The sequence below is a fragment of the Saimiri boliviensis genome, chromosome 4 (assembly GCF_048565385.1).
Source record: "Saimiri boliviensis isolate mSaiBol1 chromosome 4, mSaiBol1.pri, whole genome shotgun sequence".
In the NCBI taxonomy this organism is placed as follows: domain Eukaryota; kingdom Metazoa; phylum Chordata; class Mammalia; order Primates; family Cebidae; genus Saimiri; species Saimiri boliviensis.
In genome coordinates, this window is record NC_133452.1 from 164,080,564 (window position 1) to 164,103,605 (window position 23,042).

At 42.4% G+C, this 23,042-nt stretch overlaps 6 protein-coding genes across 6 annotated transcripts; 3 read left to right on the top strand and 3 right to left on the bottom strand.

The window, feature by feature from the left end:
• Positions 1–1,197: 1,197 nt before the first annotated feature.
• On the bottom strand, positions 1,198–4,934 carry LOC141584414 (histone H4). The gene has a single exon (XM_074398550.1). It carries the CDS (start codon positions 4,886–4,888, stop codon positions 4,577–4,579), a length of 312 nt encoding a protein of 103 aa, XP_074254651.1. The 5' UTR covers positions 4,889–4,934; the 3' UTR covers positions 1,198–4,576.
• Positions 1,232–1,673, top strand: LOC104651261 (histone H2B type 1-C/E/F/G/I). The gene has a single exon (XM_039462585.2). The coding sequence runs from the start codon at positions 1,232–1,234 to the stop codon at positions 1,610–1,612; it is 381 nt and encodes a 126-aa protein (XP_039318519.1). The 3' UTR covers positions 1,613–1,673.
• Positions 4,935–6,123: 1,189 nt separating the features above from the next.
• Positions 6,124–11,528, bottom strand: LOC101047671 (histone H3.1). Its single transcript, XM_074398549.1, has 2 exons — positions 10,829–11,528; positions 6,124–10,352 (listed from the first exon to the last, which is right to left on the bottom strand). Exon 1 carries the CDS (start codon positions 11,417–11,419, stop codon positions 10,949–10,951), a length of 471 nt encoding a protein of 156 aa, XP_074254650.1. The 5' UTR covers positions 11,420–11,528; the 3' UTR covers positions 6,124–10,352; positions 10,829–10,948.
• A 939-nt stretch (positions 11,529–12,467) lies between these two features.
• LOC104649848 (histone H2A type 1-D) lies at positions 12,468–13,009 on the bottom strand. Its single transcript, XM_010337989.3, has one exon. It carries the CDS (start codon positions 12,952–12,954, stop codon positions 12,562–12,564), a length of 393 nt encoding a protein of 130 aa, XP_010336291.1. The 5' UTR covers positions 12,955–13,009; the 3' UTR covers positions 12,468–12,561.
• Positions 13,010–13,224: 215 nt separating this feature from the next.
• Positions 13,225–13,694, top strand: LOC120361122 (histone H2B type 1-C/E/F/G/I). Its single transcript, XM_039462584.2, has one exon. It carries the CDS (start codon positions 13,266–13,268, stop codon positions 13,644–13,646), a length of 381 nt encoding a protein of 126 aa, XP_039318518.1. The 5' UTR covers positions 13,225–13,265; the 3' UTR covers positions 13,647–13,694.
• Positions 13,695–20,804: 7,110 nt separating this feature from the next.
• On the top strand, positions 20,805–23,042 carry LOC141584416 (histone H4). The gene has a single exon (XM_074398554.1). It carries the CDS (start codon positions 20,850–20,852, stop codon positions 21,159–21,161), a length of 312 nt encoding a protein of 103 aa, XP_074254655.1. The 5' UTR covers positions 20,805–20,849; the 3' UTR covers positions 21,162–23,042.

The following is a 23,042-nucleotide window of genomic DNA, read 5'->3' on the forward strand; positions in this document are numbered from 1 at the left end:
GCTGGTCTCGAACTCCTGACTTCACGTGATCCACCCACCTCAGCCTCCCAAAGTGCTGGGATTTCTGGCGTGTGCCATTACACCTGGCCCAAGATTTTTAGGATTAAATAAATATAAAGGGAGCACATTAGCTATTTCTATGAACACTGCTACATTAGCTAAATTGAAATTTTTTTAAAATTCTTAAACAGGTCTTAAGATTTTCTCATCAAGGAAGTCAGAAAAAAATTATTTTGTGAAACAAAGATAAGACTGCAATATTTTTTTGTGCAGCACCTTCCTGCCTGGAGACAGGGCCCTGGAAGTGGGAATGGTCGCAAGAGTGGAGAGGGGATGGGGGTTGGGGAGCGAGGGGTGAAGGAGGGAGGGCTTAAGAAGAACAGTCAAATTTAGGCGGGACAGTTGTTTAAAGTGAACAGTTAGCTAGGCAGCAGGCTTTAGCCAAAGATAATAAATAGAAATTAGGGCTCTTTGTTAAATAACAGGCTCGCTCTTTTTTTTATTATTTTTTAAATTTTTTCACTAGACTGAATATTTATTTCTGAACCTTGCTGTAAGGCTAAACTTGGTGTGACTCGCTTTTCCATTAAGGACTGTGGACCTATTGGCTACGACATTCTTTCCCCTCTTCTTCAAGCATGCCATTATTTCTTCAAGCTCTCTTCAAGAGATGCCATTGGCTTTTTTGTTATTGCTCTTTTCTGGAGCTCTATTGCCTGTTCTTTCTTTTCAAGATGTGTTTGGGCACTGTGTAAAAAAGGAACACTCTTCTCGGGATTGTGTGGGTGAGTGCCGGTCGCCTGGCTGGCTTTTCTTCCGGTCTCCCCTGCAGCTCGAGTCAGGCATCACTTTTCCAGGAGCTTTTAAAGGGGCCTTACATTTCAGAGAGGTAACTGCGCCACGAGCTTTGCCTCCCTGGGATTTAAAAGCATAAAGGATAGCAACTTCTAGTTTTTAAAGTGAATAGTAAACTAATCTGAATTCTTTGCAATAAGAGGAACTTGTTATATAAAATGCTAATTAGGTGTCCCTTGCTCGAAAAGTGTGCTCAGGGTGTGACCAATGGGAGAGTAGACCTAGGCTCCTTCATTTGCATGCAGACTTCACGACTAAAGAACGAATCAGAGCTGGAGAAACGAAATCTTCATTTACATAATGTTGACTACAAATAACAAGGATCATGAGCTGTAGAATTCATTTTGGTTCCTAGCCGCAGAACGGCGACATTAACATGCCTGAGCCAGCGAAGTCCGCTCCCGCCCCGAAGAAGGGCTCCAAGAAGGCGGTGACCAAGGCGCAGAAGAAGGACGGCAAGAAGCGCAAGCGCAGCCGCAAGGAGAGCTACTCCGTGTACGTGTACAAGGTGCTGAAGCAGGTCCACCCCGACACCGGCATCTCCTCCAAGGCCATGGGCATCATGAACTCCTTCGTCAACGACATCTTCGAGCGCATCGCGGGCGAGGCTTCCCGCCTGGCGCATTACAACAAGCGCTCGACCATCACCTCCAGGGAGATCCAGACGGCCGTGCGCCTGCTGCTGCCCGGGGAGCTGGCCAAGCACGCCGTGTCCGAGGGCACCAAGGCCGTCACCAAGTACACCAGCTCCAAGTAAACGTAGCCCTGCGGACTCCGTTAGTTTACAAAACCCAAAGGCTCTTTTCAGAGCCACTCAACCTTTTCACAATCGGAGCTATGTACCGACATAATGAAGTTACTACAAACTCTTGCAGCTGAAATAGACATGTTTTGAAACTTAAAAAGGCATTGTGTGGGCTGTTGGCTTTATTAAGCTTTGGTTTCAGTATTTATGAAGTATCACTCGATAGCATCTAAGAGGCCACAGTAATTTTTGGTAGTTTTGCTCTATGAAAAGGTAACTTCGTTTCTTATATTTAAATCCTAAAAAAGCAACATTTTATAAAATAAATCAGAGAGTAGTTGAAGGGATTTCATTCAGTATTTAATTAGAGACTGGTTGCATTCCCTCTGCCAGGCATTGATATACTTCATTGAGCAAGAAAGAGACTGCTCTCCTAAGGCTGATATCCTAGTTAAAGAAGAGAGACAATACACTGGGCATGGTAGCTCATGCCTGTGATTCCAGCACTTTGGGAGGCTGAGAAGGGAGGATCACCTGCAGTCAGTATTTCAAGACCATCCTGACCAACTCTATTAAAAACACAAAAATTAGCCAGGTATAGTGGCGCAGGCCTGTAGTGCCACCTACTTGGGAGGCTGAGTCAGAATAGAATCTCCTGAACCCAGGAGGCGTAGGTTACAGTGAGCCGATAGAGCACCACTGCACTCCAGCCTGGGAAACGGAGACTCAGTCAAAAAAAAAAAAAAAAAAGAAAACAAACAAAAAAAAACACTAAATACTAGTAAGTTTGGAATAAAACCAGCAGAAGTCTAGAGAATAAATCGTTTCAGAGAAGATGTGGAGACTGGCATGCTGGTTGACACCTGTAATCCCATCACTTTGGGAAGCCAAGGCAGGCGGATCACTTGAGGTCAGTTAGGAGTTTGAGACCAGCCTGGCCAACATGATGAAACCACATCTCTACCAAAAATACAAAAGTTAGCCGGGCGTTGTGGTGCAGTCCTGTAATCCGGAAGTTGCTGGGGAGGCTGAGGCAGTAGAATCGCTTGAACCCAATAAACAGAGGTTGCAGCAAGCAGAGATTGTGCCACTGCATTCTATCCTGGGCAAGAGAGAAACTCCATCTCAAACAAACAAACAAACAAAAAAAGAAAGTGGTGTCCAGGTCTGTTATATAGTACAATGAGAACAGACAACTTGAGTTTTGGATATGGCAAATGGACATCACTAGGAATATGGTTGTGGAGGGCACCCCAGGGACCATCCGGGACAGCTTCTGGATGCAGGATAATTCTTTTTCCTGGGAAAGCCCATTAAGGGCTGAGCCTCAAGTAGTCACATTATGTTGTTAGTTTTCTCTTCAGCCATCACTCTTGATTGATCCAGGAACCAGCCTACCTGAATTAAGCAAATTCATTTTCCTAGGAGTTGTGGAAAGGGAAGTAAGGGGACAGGCCTGAGTGTTCAGCAGTACTTTAAGTGTTGTCAGTGACCTTTCAAAACAGTGTTTTGTTATCTGGAATTCAGTTTTGATACTTATGTTCAAAAAAATGTAATACACTTGGACCTTTGAAAAAATTATCTATTTCCTAAGACATCTTGTTATATAGCACATTTTAAAAATGCACGTAAGCTCATATTTGTTGAATATGCAAAACTGTCAAATTATTTATCATACATTGTCTCACTCAGCCCTCACAAAAGTATAGTTTCCCACACATTACAGATAAAGGAAGAGTGATTAGTAACTTGCCACAGACCGCAAGACAGAAACGGCAGTGCAGTATCAAGTATAGACTCATGGTTCAAATACCACCTTCTTTTTCTCTGGGCCTCTGTGTCATGAGAAGTAATAATAGTATTAGCAATAAGAAAAATAGCCAAAATATAAAGTGCCACATGTTACGAACTTGTAAGAATGCTTAACATAAGCCTGAATCCTGGACTTTGAAAGAAAACAAAAATGCTTAACAAACATTTTCTTTCTTCACCCCAAAATCTGTAAGCTAAGTAGTAGCACTGTTATGAAGAAACAGAAGCACAAAGTAGATAATTAACCAAAGATATTCTACACTTCAAGTAAGCATTCTTTTGTACAAGGTTTCCCCAAACCTCAAAATGTGTATTAAACATGATTCTTCAAGACTTTATAGGTGATCTCCAATAAATACTGATGCTTAATGACCTCCGCTAAATACTTAGGCTTTATCAGATATATTTACCCAGATGGCCAATAAAAGAACAGAGTGAAAAGTCTCAGGACAAAATTAAGGGGCCTCTCCTGTAACAATATCTTGGTTGGAACTAGTAACTACGTCCATTTTCTTCGCTGTTCTTCACAGCATCATCAGCCTTTACTACTTGCCTTCTGTGGTACAGCTTTTGCTACCTTGTTTCTCAGCTCGTCTTTGCTACTTTGTTTCTCTGATAGCCATGCAGAATGTTAATGGCAGCTTGCCATCCGTTTTCTTACACTAAGAGAAAACAGGCAAAGAGCGGTGGCTCACGCCTGTAATCCTAGCACTTTTAGAGGCCAAGGCGAGGAAATCTGAGCTTGAGTTCAAGACCAGCCTGGTAATGTGTTGAAAACTCATCTCCACAAAAAAAATACAACTAGCCGGCGTTCGTGTCGCAAGCCGGTTGAGCCAGCTACGCCAAGTGGCTGAACAACAAAAATCGTTTGAACCCGGAAGGCTCAGACTGCAGTGTGACGAGATCGCGGCATTGCACTCCAGCCAGGTCGACAGAGCTGGACGGTCTGAAAATAAAAAGCAAAACATAAAACGCTTGGATCATCCTCACTCGCCAGTAAAATATGAAACTAAGAAGAAATGAAACAATTGAACTTAATATACGAAGCTACTAAGGGTGAAAATAATTATAAATTTTTCAAGCAGTGACTACTCTTTCTTCTGAGTGGGTAGGTGGCCCTGAAAAGGGCCGTTGGTTTTGCGGTAGAAAACTGCCGCGCTAAACTCAGCCGCCGAAGCCATACAGAGTGCGTCCCTGGCGCTTGAGCGCGTAGACCACGTCCATGGCTGTGACCGTCTTGCGTTTGGCGTGTTCCGTGTAGGTGACAGCATCGCGGATAACATTTTCCAGGAAAACCTTCAGCACTCCGCGAGTCTCCTCGTAAATGAGGCCAGAAATACGCTTGACGCCACCGCGGCGAGCCAAGCGCCGGATGGCGGGCTTGGTGATTCCCTGGATGTTGTCACGCAATACCTTGCGATGGCGCTTGGCGCCACCTTTGCCTAGGCCTTTTCCACCCTTACCGCGCCCAGACATGGCGAGACAAAGGCTGTTAAGTTCGTAGCACAATAACTCTCGCAGAGCCACTCAGCAGTATTTATAACAGGATGACGGACCTGTTTGAAAACCTCAAGAGCAGGGGCGGGAACCACAGGCAGTTCCCGCCCTTATGCACAGTTCTCCCTTGCTCAGAGATTGGAGGAGACCAGGAGGGGCCTGAGGCAACAGTAGAGCCTTATTGGGATTTAATAAACACTCCTAGGTATATACGTGTGTGTATTTGCACACTATACTTGCAGCCATTAAGTGAGTCACCAGTTCATAAACTTTTGATAAAGATGCTTGACAGTTGTCCCCCACTTTTCCCAGAATATCAAATAGTACACACTGTTGTCCCTTACAAGGTGCTTTCAAAGTATTTTAAGCAAACCGTACCTTTATTATCTGAGATTGCTTTTATTGATTTATCAATGCCTAGTTAACCAAGTAGGGCTCTTTGGCATGCAGGCTAGATAGTGCTACTGAGGGAACTAAAAGTATATGAAAGTTACACATTTAGAGATCTTTAATCATGGACAAATTGTAGCTAGCGCTGTATGTATCATTCACCACATTCTATTATGGCAGCAAATTGGCATCATAGAATCCAGCGAAACTATTGAGACAGCCTGCTTAACATACATGCTGTGGGGTGAACTTGGGCAAGCTATACTAAGTTTCTTTTAAATGTATTTTAAAAGGTGAATTTGTAAGTATTTGGTAAGTTGAAAAGATATAATCCTATTATAATGCTTAGGATCACATCTAGATTCTGAATAAGCAATCACAAAACATTAATTATGGTATATTACAAAATTGAGGTTGCTCTCAATTCCTATCCTAAGGTTCACCCTTCAAAAGGGATGAGGGAGAGTAACCTAATTTGCTAAAATCTAATTTTGGGAACTCCTCAAAATAAATAATTAAAGACTTAACTCATAATTAATCCCCATAAAAAGGTCCAGGTGCATTGAGTGGAATATTTATCGGTTCCTTCATGACTTGTAAAGAGAACCAAGTTTGTCACAGCTGTTCAATTAGTTCATGGTACTTTGGAACAAATTGCAGAGTAAGGTTCTAAACTTGGGATGCATAGACAGACTTCAGGGGATCTGGGAATTAGTTTTTAAAAAATAATTTTTTTTAACCATTCTTCAAAGGAGACTTAGCATTTCTCTATTTATGAAATCAGAAAACAAACAGTATAATAGGCAGAAGTGGCAGAAAAGTGCTTTTATTAGTATCACATTGCCATTGCCAGTATCTCAAAAGTGTCATTTAAAAATCTCAATCCTCCTAAACTATATTAAGTCTTTCGTCTGGGTAGATTATTATTTAATGTATTCATTTAAAAAGCACACATGGCTGGTTGTGGCTTCTGCCTGTAAATCTTAGCTCTTTTAAAGGTCCAGATGTGAGGATCACTTGAGGCCAAGAGTTTGACACCACCCTAGCCAACATGGCGAAACTCTGTCTCCACTATAAAGACAAAAATTTGTCAGGCATGGTGTTGCAGGCATGTAATACCAGCTATTCAGGTGGCTAATTGCTTGAACCTGGGAAGCAGAGGCTGCATTAACCCAAGATACCACAAATGCATTTGAACCTGGCCAACAGAGTGAGACTCTGTCTCAAAAATCAATAAGCAAATAAAATTAAAACTTTTAAGAGTACATGTTATTATTTTACCGAATCAGATTTTTTATAATTTGATAATGGCATATTACTATAATTGTTTCACTTTATAATCCTATATATTATTTAATGCATTTAAAACTACTGTTCTGGGTGGATCGCAGTGGTTCACTCCTGTAATCCCAGCATTTTTAGTTGGAGGTGGGTGGATCACTTGAGGTCAGGAGTTTGAGACCAGCCTGGCCCAGGTCAAGGGTCAGATAATCTTTATATGGGATTAAATATACTTCTGAAATTGATGTAGAAGTCTCACAAGATATACAGGAGGTTGTCATGAGATATAGCCCCTGTCTCTTGAGAAAACAAAATAAGTTATTGCTCTTTCCTCTGTTATGTTGTGTGTGTGAGAGTTTGTCCTACCTAATTTTGTACTCACTTTGGAAACATTTACATGTGAGTACATCTTTTAGTGTTTATTCAATAATACATTGTGTTTTATTTATTTAATTATGTATTTATTTATTTATTTAGAGAAGGAGTCTCACTCTAACGTCCAGCCTGGAGTGCTGTGGCGTTTCCTCTACTGGCTGCGACCTCCTATTTCCAGATTCAAACAATTCTTTTGCCTCAGCCTCCCAAGTAGCTGGGATTACAAGGGCTACCATGCCCGGCTACTTTCTGTATTTTTTGTAGAGATTGAGTTTTACCATGTTGGCCAAGCTACTCTTGAACTCCTGACCTTAAGTGATCCACATACTTCAACTTCCTAGAGTTCTGAGTTTACAGGTGAGAGCCACCATACCTTACCCTTTTTTCTTTCTTTTATATTCATATAGAAAGGTCATTTTGCTTCTAGAATTGTTTTATTTCTACAACATGTGTAAAGAACAAAAAGCCCCATAGTGATTTCATTTCTTTGTTTTATCCTAATTAGGAATATGGTGGCTAAATAGGAATTCTCTGTCTAGATCAAAATTAGTATTAAAATCCTTCTTAGGAGATGCATAGTATGTATGAGCCACTTAGAGCTAAACAGTAAAAACTTGAACAAGTTACCTATTTCGTAATTGCTCTATATCTTCAGTGGTGTATAAGGCCTTACCCAGTCATTCAATTTAAAATGAAACTCCATGTCAACAGTATTGCATAAAACATACTGCTGCAGAAAACAAGCATTTGGTCAGTGACCCTAAAGGCAAAATAAAGAAATGGAGGGTTAAGGACACTTGATTTCTGTTGTGCTTACACACAACTCCCTGTATGTATTTCTGCAAGTTTTTTTACATAAATATGTGTATGCCATACCTACAATATCAATCTATACTTTCTAGTTATTTGTAAGCTACTAGGAAGATTTGAAAGTGGATAAGTATACAGATAATATGAAACATATTATCATGGACTTTGAAAAAACCCATGTAGGGCCGGGCGTGGTGGCTCACGCCTGTAATCCCAGCACATTGGGAGGCCGAGGCAGGCAGATCACGAGGTAAGGAGTTCAAGACCAACCTTGCCAAGATGGTAAAACCCCATCTCTAGTTTCTACTAAATATAACAAAAATTAGCTGGGTGTGGTAGCGCTTGCCTGTAATCCCAGTTACTTGGTAGGCTGAGGCAGAAGAATCCCTGAACCTGGAAGGCAGAGGTTGCAGTGAGCGGAGATCCATCCACTGCACTCCAGCCTGGGCAATAGAGCAAGAATAAGTATTTAAAAAAAAGAAAAAAGAAAAAAAAAAAAAAGGAAGGAAGAAAGGAAAGGAAAGAAATTGATATAGGAAGTCAAAGCACAGAAAAATCTCATCCACTTTGAGATATGGGAAATGAAAAATAAAAACATTTGATAGTATGTCATTAGATTAGTTTGAAGTTTAAAACCGGGTTGGGGAGTGAGAAAAACGAAGAATAAGATGAATAAAAGATACTCTGAAAGGTAATATAATTAGACCAAGATCACGTGTCTCCTAAGGGCAAAACATGACTCAAATAAACGTCATAATGTTTGCAATTTCATGCTTCCACTAAACCACACTGCCAGATCGTTGATTTAAAGACCATATCAAAGAGTTTGATTGCCATGCTAAGGTTATTCTTAAATTCTAAAGCTGTATAAATCCAGCTTTTTCTTCATGGCTTGTAAGAATAGACAAAAAGTTTTTAAGTGAAAACAAAACAAAACAAAACAAAACAAAAACATAAAGCTACGAGGAGATGGGGCATGTAAATTTGAAGCTCATATGAAGAATATTTCACCCAGAGCAATGAAGAGGATGAATAATAGCACAGAGAGATGAGAGAAGAAAATGGCCCATATGAAGGCTATAAAAATAGCCAGTCCAAAGAAGAAATAGAAGAGTAAGATTACAACCATGAAAAGGAAAATAAAGAAGGAAAGATGGATTTAGGAAGAATTAGTAACAGATTGGATTTGGCAACCAAAGAAAGTGAATAATTGAAGTGTTGGTTAACAAAAGAATAGTGTTATGAATAGAATGCATAGGGATGTCACTTGCAAGGTTGCTTCCTTTATGTGGTTGGATATGTTCAGGGTGTGATACAGGTGAACGATCAAGCCAATATTCTGCAATCTTAGACAGAAGCTACTTAGATGAGCATGGTTCTACTGAGAGTCTGGTATAGAAGATGAACGAGCAGATATCCAATAATCACTCTGAAATGCAAGTTTGATACTTAAGCAAGAGGACAGGCCTGAAAAGGAGAGACTTCAGTTACTTGCATGAAACTAACTAAAGAACCCATGAAGGCAAATAACATAGTACCTTAGATAATTCCTGCAGTTGGAAGGCTAGAAGTCACTTCTTCTTTGTTGGTGCTCGGGAAAATCAAATATGGTAGGTCAAAGCCATTTTAAGATTAGAAATACGTCAGCTCCAGAAAAAGTGAATACACACTCAGAGTAAATGTGATTCATATTTAGCTCATATCTCAGTGTCATCCCAACCATTTGAACTGATTTTAATTTTTATTGACGTTTATTAATTTATGTCCTAGTTGAATTTGCTACATGAAGTCATTTGTTAATTTTGATGGGATAAAAAAGTGTGAAACGCTCAACTTTTCTGCTTTGCCCTATCTGTTCCCAGCATTTTTCTCCTTCAGTCTTAGTAGGACATAAAATTGTACATGCTCCCCAGATCTACAATCATGTCCGAAACTATTTATGCCGTGATATCTGGTCTATCTCCCAAGTCAGACTGAAGTAAAGAAAAAGGTTTGCAAGTCCGCAGGTGTAGTGAAGCGCAAGACGTTCAAGCCATCGGTATCTGAGCCCGTCACTATTGACTTAGCTGCCTCCAAGCGCAGAGGCCGGTTGGTGGCCTCACTCAAGGTGTTGGCGGTTACAACGTGAAAAGCGGCCACATTACACTGGGCCTTGCCAGGCGCGGTGGCCTGCGCCTGTCATCTCAGCATTTTGGGAGGCCACGGCAGGAGGATCACTTAAGCTGAGGAATTGTTTTTAGCGGTGTTTTTTGTTTTTCGTTTTGTTGGAGTCTAGCTCTGCTGCCCAGGTTAGAGTGCAGTCGCACGATCTCAGTTCACTGCAACCTGCGCCTCCCGGGTTCAAGCCCTTCTCCTGCCTTAGCATTCCCAGTAGCTGGGACTACAGGCGCGTGCCAGCAAACCCGGCCAATTTTTGTTTTCTTAGAAGAGAAGTTTCAGTGTCTTGGGCACGCCGGTCTCGAACTCTTGACCTTACGTGATCCACCCGTCTCCGCATCCCAAACTGTTGGAATTACAGGCGTGAGCCACCACGCCCGGCCAGCTGAATAGTTGTTATCAGCGTGGATAACAGTGAGCGACCCCATTCCTAAAAATAAAAATTTAGGATTATTTGAATAAAGGTGGGCCTTGAAAACGAACGAGGGTAGCTTCGTGCTAAGGAGAGCAGCGCCTCGGCTTCGTCCCAGCTAAACAAGGCGGTCTATGAGAAAACTAAAACCCAAGACAAAAAGAACAGCTACAGTCATGCCCAAGACAGGTGTCCCGGCAGCCGAGAGGCCTAAGAAAGCGTGGAGTACCCTTAACGCAGTGTTAAGCAGACCCGAAAGAAGGCTTTTGCGGGTGGAGGCTGCTGGAGAAAAAGGTTTAAATTGACCGAAGATGGCCAAGAATCTTACTAAATCCGAAGTTCCCAAGCATAAGACATCCAAGCCTGAGAAAGCAGCCACTCAAAACGAAATAATTAGAGTAGCTTAAAGGCTGTTTTAAGAGCTGCCCAATTATCATAGAGCATTTTACATTTATTCCGTGAGGGAAGAGGAAACGGATAGAATGCCTACTTACCTCCACTTAACAGGTTCCAGTTTAGGGACAGCAGCAGTCCACAGCTCATCTTTTATAGAAAAGGTTGTTGGCTCTGAAAAGAGCCTTTGGGTTTTCGCTAGCACACTTTCACAAGACAATTTATGCCCTCTCCCCACGAATGCGGCGCGCGAGCTGGATGTCCTTGGGCATGATAGTCACCCGCTTGGCGTGGATGGCGCACAGGTTGGTGTCCTCGAAGAGCCCCACCAGGTAGGCCTCGCAGGCCTCCTGCAGCGCCATCACCGCGGAGCTCTGGAAGCGCAGGTCGGTCTTGAAATCCTGCGCGATTTCACGGACCAAACGCTGGAACGGCAGCTTGCGAATAAGTAGCTCGGTGGACTTCTGGTAGCGGCGGATTTCCCGGAGAGCGACCGTGCCGGGCCGGTAGCGGTGCGGCTTCTTGACGCCGCCGGTGGCCGGAGCGCTCTTGCGGGCAGCCTTGGTGGCCAGCTGCTTGCGCGGCGCCTTGCCGCCGGTGGACTTGCGAGCTGTCTGTTTGGTACGAGCCATTGCGAACTTCCGAACCCGCCTAAATGACGAAAAAACGAAAGCATATCCTTTTCTACCCATATTTATAAAGACAGTCCTGTTCTGATTGGACACATTGGACAAGGCAGTCTTTCGCCTTAGGCTCGATTGGTGGAGACGCCGACTCCTGACGAGAACATCTCCTGCCTGTAGATCAACTATTAACTTTCCTCTGTCCGTTCCCTTTAACTGCTGGTGTTTTCAACCTTTTCCTCTCTGTGCCATCTTTATCACTTTTATTTAAGACGTACCTTGATTTTCCTCTGCAAAATTTTATCTAGCTACTGGGATGACGTATCTTGACAATTTTTGAAAAAATGTTGGCGCCAGAAACTGACTTTTTTTGATCAATGTTTTGAAAAGACGCGCGCTAGTTGTGGTTGGCCAAGTGATTTCTTTTTACCCTCTTAAGTTTAGAAAGGCTAATTTCATGTTTCAATTTATCTATTTAAACTTTGGAGTATGCAGACGTTTTACAATAATTTATTCCAAATGCACCAAGACTGTTAACTCAGAAGTAACAATTTTTAAACCTGATATTAAGCTAAAGGACCACAGATTTCACTACAATGACATCCTTCTACGAAAGCAGTCTTTCACAGGTTGTGTAATCCGCGTTAAAAAAAAAAATAGCCAATTTATAAATAGCACGAAAAGGTCAGTTTGCGCTATTAGTCATCCTGAACACTGCAGAGTAGCTCCATTCAAGGGCCATCGGACTCCAGGGAATGTAAGCTTGTATTATTATCTACAACTAGTCTTAGCTAAGGTGAGCTGAACCTGGCATACAAAAAGCAAGAAAAAAAAATCCCTACAAACTGCATAGGACGTTGTCTCATTAATATTTCTGTAGCTTTAAGTCACTAGACAGGGTCTCACCACGTTGGTCATACTAGTCCCAAACTACTGACCTCGTGATTAGCTCGCCTAAACCTCCCAAAGTGCTGGGGCTGCAGCCACAGCGACCCGCCAGTAAGCTTAAGCATGTAAAGGTCAACTTTTAAATGGATCTTTAATTTCATGGTTGACAGTGTAAGGACACCCACTTATGTAGGTAGAAAAATTAGAAAAGAAAACGGAAGGTACTTAACAACATGTGAGCCCTTTTAATGAATACATGGGTGGCTCTGAAAAGAGCCTTTGGTTAAGATTACCTCCTAAAAGATCAAATAGACGTTCTCCTTTTACTTGCCCTTGGCCTTGTGGTGGCTCTCGGTCTTCTTGGGCAGCAGTACGGCCTGGATGTTGGGCAGGACGCCGCCCTGCGCGATGGTGACCTTGCCCAGCAGCTTGTTGAGCTCCTCGTCGTTGCGGATGGCCAGCTGCAGGTGGCGCGGGATGATGCGGGTCTTCTTGTTGTCGCGGGCCGCGTTGCCCGCCAGCTCCAGGATCTCAGCGGTCAGGTACTCCAGCACCGCCGCCAGGTAGACCGGCGCGCCAGCACCAACACGCTCAGAGTAGTTGCCCTTGCGGAGCAGGCGGTGCACGCGGCCCACGGGGAACTGGAGCCCGGCCCGGGAGGAGCGGGTCTTGGCCTTAGCTCGGGCCTTTCCGCCTTGCTTTCCACGTCCGGACATTTTGATACCACGATAAAGATGTTCAGTAGTGAAGAGAAAACGTGAAATTGAATTTTGTTAGCAAGTGAGAAACTATTATACTTGCAGGGCGCATTGTAAGTAATGCTGTTTTATTGGCTAAATCAATCAACCAATTGCAAAGAACGGTGAGAAACACCTGATTTGCATATCACAGGGCACCCAGAGAAAATTTAGCCAATCAATGTCTAAGTTTTTGAACACCAGTTTTGCATAGGAGCTCTACAAATATTATCAGCAATAGAAGACACTTGTCATTTCTTTTTCGGTTGTCTACGAAGCATTTGTCTATTATGCCTGAACCTGCTAAGTCCGCTCCCGCCCCGAAGAAGGGCTCCAAGAAGGCGGTGACCAAGGCGCAGAAGAAGGACGGCAAGAAGCGTAAGCGCAGCCGCAAGGAGAGCTACTCCGTGTACGTGTACAAGGTGCTGAAGCAGGTGCACCCCGACACCGGCATCTCCTCCAAGGCCATGGGCATCATGAACTCCTTCGTCAACGACATCTTCGAGCGCATCGCGGGCGAGGCTTCCCGCCTGGCGCATTACAACAAGCGCTCGACCATCACCTCCAGGGAGATCCAGACGGCCGTGCGCCTGCTGCTGCCCGGGGAGCTGGCCAAGCACGCGGTGTCCGAGGGCACCAAGGCTGTCACCAAGTACACCAGCTCCAAATAATTTTAACGTCTTCATACGCAATCCCAAAGGCTCTTTTAAGAGCCACCCACCTTTTCAGCTATAGAGTTGTAATTACCTGCATCGTTTCTGTGTTTACCCAAAGGTTTGCTTTTACCCCTTTTTGTGGTTTGCTGGTGTGTGAGTCTGGATTGACTGAACGCAAGATGCTATGCTTAATTGAAGGTTAGTGGGACATGTTTGACCCCAAGTGCTGAATACAACGTTAGCCCATTATGCTGATATGCTCATTTACCTTATTTTGTGTTGTGATGTGTCCCTTGTCAAATTGGTTTTATAAGAAGTGGAAAGAACTTTGGAAATTACATAATATTTCTTTTGTTATTGTGTGAAGGGGAAAAGGTATTAATTCGAGTTTAGTCATTACAGCACTGGTGAACTGACCTGCTTAAAACAATCAAGTTATTCAAAATACAAGGAAACCAAGACAAGTAATGTGTATGAAAATTGAAAAATATGAACACCGGTACCTGGATGCAACACTAACAATAAAAGTTATTCTTGGTTTAGTTTGGCCACTGGCAAAATGCCATTTGGGAGTGATAATTGGAAGTACAGAAAATAAACACCTCTAACCGTAAAATATTTTCTGTCGTGGACCGTCCGGACGGGTAGGCACGTCTGCCCGGGGGTCTCTCGACCTGCAAGAGGGTCCCAATACCTGGAAGAGGGAGTGCGCCTGAGAAAATAATAAAGACAGAGAGAGAGAAAGCGAGGCGTCTGGAGGGCTGATAGGCTGTGCCTAAACAGCAAATTTTATTTTTCAAAGGCCAGGAATAAATACACTTTCTTGGCTCTGGTTTACGTCATAGTAAGAGGAATGTAAATGTATGCCTCACATGGCCTATACAATAGAGAAATCAGATACACAATGGTTGCAAGACGAAATGTAAATGTATACCTTACATGGCCTATACAATTGAAAAGTCAAATACACAATCAGTGGTTGTAAAAAGTAACAGAATTTCCTGTAATCACAAAGCTTGTTTGCATCCAGACATTATTCCTCCTGGCTGCAGGTGTCTCTGGTTTTGCTTATCAGAATATCTCTTAACCGGATTCTCCTTTGTCTACTCCTAACTCAACTCAATTTCCTCATTCAGGAATCTCCGAGTCAGGAATCAAAGCCATCCCTTATGGTGGCATTTGCTTTGTAAATATCGACAGTTAAACCATTATCTAGGGTGCAAGGCAGTCTGGTAAGTAAGGTTTAAGGATTATACTTAAAGTCATAAAAAGGTTAAAAGCAGGAACCGGTTGCCGGCAGGGGGTAACTCGGTCTAGCAGCAATGCATAGTTTTAGGCCCAAAGGATATTGTAGTTGATATTAGAAACTGATCAATCATCTTTCAGTTCCTATATTCCGGATAGCTCGACTGCCTCCAGTAGGAAACTGTGTTTGGGATCAAACTCACCGTATAGTGAGACTCACGCCTTTTAGGGGTCTCACACGGGAGCGTTCCCCACAATTTTCTTGCCACTTTTTAAACTTTGTGACTTTTTGTCCTTTAGGTGGACATTATGTGTTCATTTTTATTCCAATTGGCAAAAGTTGTAATTTTTTTTTTTTTTTTTTTTTTTTTTTTTGAGACAGAGTTTTGCTTTTGTTACCCAGGCTGGAGTGCAATGGCGCGATCTCGGCTCACCGCAACCTCCGCCTCCTGGGTTCAGGCAATTCTCCTGACTCAGCCTCCTGAGTAGCTGGGATTACAGGAACGCGCCACCAAGCCCAGCTAATTTTTTGTATTTTTAGTAGAGACGAGGTTTCACCATGTTGACCAGGATGGTCTCGATCTCTCGACCTCGTGATCCACCCGCCTCGGCCTCCCAAAGTGCTGGGATTACAGGCATGAGCCACCACACCCGGCCCAAAAGTTGTAACTTTTAAGTGAAAAATAATTGGACACTCTAGTTACAAATGCCACAATTTTTCTATTGTATGTGATCATAAAAAGATACTGAAGTTTTACTGTATTCCTTGTAATTACAAACCTTAAGATCATAAACCTAGGAATGGCATCTACTATGGAATAAATAGAATTTTTGCAAAGTTTTTGTATTTTAAAAATATTAAAAATCTTTTTAAAAAAATTCTTACAATTTCAACCCAGTTAAGAAAAAAGGATTTATTCTATATTCTTTATTTCTTTCTTTCTTTTTGTTTGAGAGTGAGTTTTGCTATTGTTGCCAAGTCTGGAGTAAAATGGCACCATCTCAGCTCACTGCAACTTCTCCCTTCCGGGTTCAAGCGATTTTTGTGTCTCAGCCTCCCCACTAGCTGAGACTACAGGCCTACCACCCATGCCCAGCTAATTTTTATATTTTCAGTAGAGACGAGGTTTCTCTGCGTTGGCCAGGCTAGTCTCAAACTCCTGACCTGACTTCAGAATAGTCTCCAACTCCTGACCTCAGATGATCCAACCCCCTCAGACTCCCAAAGTGATGGGATTAATGGTGTGAGCCACTAGGCCTGGTCCATAATTTTTTCAGCTTCCCATTCCCTAGCCAGCACATAAATGGACACAGAACACAGTATATACAGAGTATATATAAACATTCAAATAAACAAAACCCAAATGAAAACAATGAAAGCAGCAATAAAAACCTAGAAAAACAAAAACTGGAAATACTGAATAGCTTCATGTGCAAATTGCAATTGGTATAGCACCCAAATTTTGCTTTCTGTCATTCCAGAAGTAAATCTCTAAACTAAAGTCTACATCAGCTTTAAGGGAACACAGCAAGTTTCTGAAATTGTATGCAAAAATGTGGCCATATTTGTTTCCCCTTCCCAGAACATAAATTACATAACCTTTCTACCAGATTCTAAAAATATTGTGACATACTTCATTAAGAAGAATAATGCTACCCCAGTGATGTTCACATCCTAATCCCTAGAATCTGACAATTCCTGGAGTCTTTGCTAGGTTCTGTGACAAAGGGCAACTAAGGTTTAGGTGAAATTAAGGCCACTAATTGGCTGACCTTAAAGTAAGGAGATTATCCTGGATGTTACAAATGAACTCAATATAATCACAAAGATTCTTAGAAGTGGAAGAGGGAATTGGAATAGAGAACTAGAGATACGGCAGCATGAGAAAGATTTGGCCATTAGATTGCTGGCTTTGAAAATGAAAGAAAAGGAACATGATCCATGGATAGAGTGGCATCTATGGTGTAGAAAGGCAAGGGAACAGATACCAGCTCTTTAGCTCTTTAGTTAATATAAGCCAACACCTTGATTTTTTTACTCAGTAATATCTATGACTAAGTTCCAGTTTACAAAACTATATAAATTTATATGTTTTAATCATAAAATGTGATGTTTTCAAGCCAGCAATAGAAAACCATTATACCCATACAAGTTTAAGAACTGAGTAATAGATTAACTAATGTTCTATTAAATTATAATTTTATAAAAATACAAACGTGTAAATGTTATTAAAATTATTACAGAAGCATGTAAAGTTTTCCTAAATATCACAGGCTCACGGAATTTTGATATTGCTAAGATTTTAACAGCAGCAATTTACACTTCCTTTCTATTTAGTTTCTCTATATCTGATTTGGTTTTTATAGGAGAAATCCTAACGCCTTGGAGCACCACATTCTCCACTCATTTGTAGTATTATTATTACTTCCGATTATAATACATAATACTTCAGAAAGCTTGCAGTTGCTATAAATATGAGATTGATGAAAAATTACTTCACAATGTATACAAATAACTTTAAAAAATTCTAAAATGTTTACTTTTTTGTAATTATTGCATTTGTTTTCACAAAAATGGCAATAAAGTTAATGTTAGTAATGTTATCACTTTAAAGGGAAGGAGCAAAGAGTGTGAAAAACAATTTATTTACATATCAGAATTCAAATTCCACCACAATTTTTTTTTCATTTCCAACTATAATTTTTTGATGCTATGCTGTTTCATATATGTCTTAATAAACTTAGTTGTACATTTTGAAATAACTAAAAGAGTGTAACTGAATTGTTTGTAACACAAACCATGAATGCGTGTGGGACTGGATACCCCATTTCCCATGATGTAATTATTTCACACTGCATGCCTGTATCAAAATATCTAATGTACCACATAAATACATAACACCCACTATACACCCACAAAAATTAAATATTAAAAGAAAGTTTTTTTAAGATGTCTAGATGGGACCGGGCATGGTGGCTCACTCCTATAATCCCAGCAAGTTGGGAGGCCAAGGGTGGTAGACTACTTGAGGCCAGGTGTTCAAGACCAATCTGGCCAACATAGCCAAACCCCATCTGTAATAAAAATACAAAAAATATGTGGCAGGTGTGGTGGTATTCACTTGTAGTCCCAGCTACTTGGGAAACTGAGGTAAGAGCATCTCTTCGCCTGGGATATTGCAGTGAGCTGACGTCATGCCACTGTACTCTAGCCTGGGTGACAGAAGGAGAGTCTGTCTCATAAAATTAACAACAAAATGCCTTGATAACATTTTTAAAAATCACTACTACTGATTTCTCAGTACTTTTACACAGATTACCTCCATTCCTAGGCACTAGGCTACATCCCTTTTCCTGGTGGATTCCTTACTCATCTTGAAGTGTCCTGAGTGAGGCAAAAATTGCGGCTTACTTCGGCTAGGAGAGGAAAAGAAGGCCTATAAGGTGCAGTCAAATTTACCTCACTTCAGGCTCTCTCAATTAAATTTTTATACACATTTATTCCATGTGGGATAGTGATATCACAAGTATAATATTACAGACAGTGATAAACTTTCCCCAGACTGTTAGCTTTTTGTGGTCAGGGAAAATGTATTGTATGATTATCAAAGTCCCTGATGATAAAGAGGAAGCTCAGTTACCTAATAAATTAAAATGTAAAGTAGAAAAGGCCCTTTAAATTAAAGGATGCTCAGTGCCACATATCAGTCAATATCCAGTCAAGAAGACAAAAACAATTGTATCGTTTTTATAAAGATAAATTAATAAAAGTTACACAGGCAGTGAAAGACTGAAAAACAAAAGCATACACGGGGTATTCCAGAGACAAGTAACAGAATCAGGAGACAAATGAAGGAGGTGGCACAAAGAAAATGTGGTCCTATTACAACAGAGAAGTTTGGAAGGCAGGCATGGGGATGGGGCTCAGAACTCCGAGATCAGGGTGAGGAGCGGGGCAATGAAGATGATTCTGGGAGTATAGGGGGAAAAGTTGGGAACCGGAACAAATTGCTGATGCCACTGTCAAAGTAGTCCATTGCCAGAATCATACTGACAGGAACAGAGTTCTGTAACCCCTTTCCTTTTAAGCATCTCCCATGTTCCCAATTTTCCTCGCCTAATGGCATCCAGACGGCCAAAAAAAAAAACAAAAACAAAAAACAAAAAAACATTAGTCAATAAATGTGTGAAGGGGAAGTTTTCCTTTTGCCCTCTAGAGATTTGCTGAAAATCACTGACTAGAGGCAGATTATTTGCAAAAAAGGGCATACAAATTAACTAACATGTACACAGGAGCCTTCAGACTGAAAACCCAAAGATACAGGTGAAATCATGCATTTTTATGCTTAGGTTCAACGAAATATGGACAGCTGTGTAGAAATATGATTGGGCACAGCGGGTATGAGCTAATGCTAGACTAAGTGGAGAAACCCAACAAGGTCTGTCTGTCTAGATCCTTGGGCTTTGTAGGCAGCATTCTCTCCCCGTGTGCGTGGGATAGGACCCTCTCTGGAAACACGGTCTTACGACTTACAGTCAACCGAGGTAGGCCAGATAACTTCTTTATGGCCAGTTTTTACACACAAAAAAAAAACAGAAGGAAAATTGGAGTGATTTACATTTTATGTTTTATGGCTAGTTTTGGGACTAACTTCTGTTTATATGTTCCATCTGGGGGATGAAGGAGTCCAGTTCCTACAGCTAGCTTCTGGGCAGAATGGGAAGGAGAGACAGGAAGGTGGAAGAAGGAGAAAAAAATTACTGCTGAGGCCTTCATTTTGTAGTACTGTTTTCTGAATTTCAACACCACTTTTTCTTCTAAAAGCCTGTGGGCAGTCACGTGTTTAATACCTAGGACTACTACACATTGCCAATTCTGTTGTGATAAAGGCTGCTACCAGCATCAAAGAGAAAAGTAGGAATAGAGAAGCAAACAACACACCAGTGAATTACTGTCTTTTTATGGTTTTTGTTTTATCTTTGTCTTGTTTCGTTTTTCTGAGGTGGAGTCTTGCTCTGTCGCCCAGGCTGCAGTGCAGTGGTGCGAACTTATCTGACTGCAACCTCCGTCTCCCTGGTTCATATGCAGTTCTCCTACCTCAGCCTCCTGAGGAGCTAGAATTACAGGCGAGCGGAAGCACGCCAAGCTATTTTGTTGTGCTTTTTGTGGTGTTTATTTAGTATAGACGGTTTTTCATTTTGGCCACAGGTCTCAAACTCCTGACCTCGTGATCCACCCGCCCAGGCCTCCCAGAGTGGTGAGATTACAGGCGAGAGTCACCGCGCCAGATCCAGTTACTGTGTTTACATTTGCGAGTTAGCTACATATTTAAATGAGAATTATAAATTCTAATAAACAGTGAAGGTAGAAAAAGCCAGAAATGGAACACAGGCCTCCACAGCGAGGACCAGAATTCCTCAATCAAATCACTGATATCCATGCTTTTCTCTTTGGGAAGAAAATCATTTTGGTCAGATTTTCCTTGGCTTGATGGTGAAGAGGGTGAAGTCTTGTACTTTTCAAACACTTCCTAAGGGGGTTTCGGAAACCAAGAGAGCAAGCAGTAGAAGTGTGACCGGGAGGGGGGCCGGGATCTGAACACAAAGAAGATTGCTGCAGTTCCGCTTGTGACAGCCGAGACTCCGATTCAAACGTCCTAGAGGATCCCAAGCAGCAAATGATATTAATTTAAGCACGTTAATGTACTTAATCTCATTTACTTGTTAAAACAGCCCTAAATTTCCACTTTGAGGATGCAAGAACCGCGCAGACGCCTTCACGGAGTGCTGACAGGGACTGTAGCTGTTGGTGACGTAATGCATGTCTGGGCTGTGAGGGGTGGGGTCAGCGGGCGGTACCAAAGTGCCCGTATGCGCGTGTACAGTTTCCAATTAGGTCCGCATTCCGGGCATATAAGGATACCGCCTTCGCTTGACTCTCAGCTATTTCCAATTTCCTTCTTTGTCGCCATCATGTCTGGTCGTGGCAAAGGCGGAAAGGGCCTGGGTAAAGGCGGCGCAAAGCGTCACCGAAAGGTCCTGCGAGATAACATCCAGGGCATTACCAAGCCAGCCATCCGGCGCCTTGCTCGCCGCGGCGGCGTCAAGCGCATTTCTGGCCTCATCTATGAGGAGACCCGCGGGGTTCTGAAGGTGTTTCTGGAGAACGTGATCCGTGACGCGGTCACTTACACGGAGCACGCCAAGCGCAAGACCGTGACCGCGATGGACGTGGTCTACGCGCTCAAGCGGCAGGGACGTACCCTGTACGGCTTCGGCGGCTAAGGCTTCCACTCAGGCGCCTCAACACCGCGACTTCCCAAACCAAAGGCCCTTTTCAGGGCCGCCCACACCTTTCGTAAAAGAGCTGGTGACTTCTCCGATAATCGCTTGTTTTGATGTTGCTGTTCTGGTAGTCAGGTAGGTGTGCGTTTACCGTTAGTTCGTTTTTCTGTGTGTGTGTGTGTGTGTCCCAGAGCGGATTTAGAGTCACAACGCAGGATGTTTTGGGCTGCGGTCCGTCATGATCGCAGTTGCTGTGTTAGCTATGGCCTTTTCACGAGGTGGCAACGCCTTCACTGCACTGAAGCCTAGAGCAGCCGTGTCTCAAAGCCGATTCCCTCACCGCTTTTAGGCAGTTAACTACAGGGGTCTCCAGAGAGGAAGTTGGCAAACTTAAAACTAGTCGCTCAAAATGGCGGACAGCGAGGAACAAAGCCGCCCCTGGCAACGCGCCGCGCTCGCGAATTATCTCAACTGTTCTGGCGAGGAGCGCAGCCCTTAAGTATTTTTTAACGACGAAGTTTCTGGTGTGTGGAAGCCGCTGGGGCAAAGAAGCTCTCGTGAGGAGACGTTGCAAGTGTGTATTTTGGTCTTACTAAATGGAAGCCAGCCCAATTGTCCCTTAATAGTCCTAGTGTCTACCGTTTATTCAATAAACAAATCTGACCCTCTTTAAACCTTAAAGTTTGAAATTTCACATTTGTCTCTTGAGCCAAATATTAAGCTCAGGAGCTCCTACTTGCCTCAGGCCAGGAACTGAAACTCAGCAGATGGCTGCATGATTGCTTCCTTATGCTCCCCTGATTCCTGTTTCCTCGCTCTTCCCTTTACATAAACGACCCAATTTTGGTCTGGCAGACGATTTATAATTTCCTCTGCTAAGCGGCAGCACCGGGTTTAAGCCTTACTTCCGCCAAAGTAATTGACGTTGGAGCGCAACGGGACCTAGACTGAACCCCAGAGATAACGAGAACGTTTCAAAAGTAGGACGTTATTTTAGTGAACAACAGTGTAGAATCATCACCAATTAACAATAGCAAAGATGATAGTTTTTAGAACAGACATACAGCCATGAGGCTGCTAAACCCCAAATAAGTCTACAGTACTTAAAACTCCCACATAATCGAATCGCATGGCTAGCAGAAAAAAATGGATTGGTTATCCTAGTGTTATTAATTACCACATGGTTTTTTTCCTGTAAGCAGAAATCAACTGCTAAAAAGCATTGTAGAAACAACTATAGTTAAAAATTTTTCCAACGGATTCTGCTTGACCAGCCAACCCTTTCCCCTGCTTTGCACTCCTGCCATAACTGCAGTTACAGAGCCAGTTTTATCGGTATTCGTTATTGGTCATAGACCCCCAGCCAGTGTCAGCCAGCTTGTAGAGACTGCGCAAATTGTCTTGTGCCCTAAAGTTGACCTTTTGACACCGAGCTGAATTTCACCTGATTTTAATGCTAAACATTCTCCCCATAGTTAACGTGAAATGTATGTTACATGTTTTCCCAAAGTGCAATTGCCTGACTTTCCTCATGAATATTCATACAGTTTTCCCAACCCTCCTCAACTTGCATGTAAGATTGACTCTGTAAGGCATAGATATATTCCAGCACTCCTTCACTGCCCCAGAGTGCTCACCGCATCCTGGGATTGTTTCTCCCTCTGAAAATAAATGCTATATGACTTCCTACTTTATCCCATGTTCTTTTGTTCACAAAAGACATGTACTCAAAACATCCCAGTTATGCCTTGAATGTCTTAGAGATCTGGTTTGTTCATAGAAGGATCCAGCCATAACTGGTTGTGTCTCCATTTTTCTTATATAAAACAGGCTTCTCTCCCCTGCTTTACCATTTTTGGGCATTGATTTGTTGGAGACCAG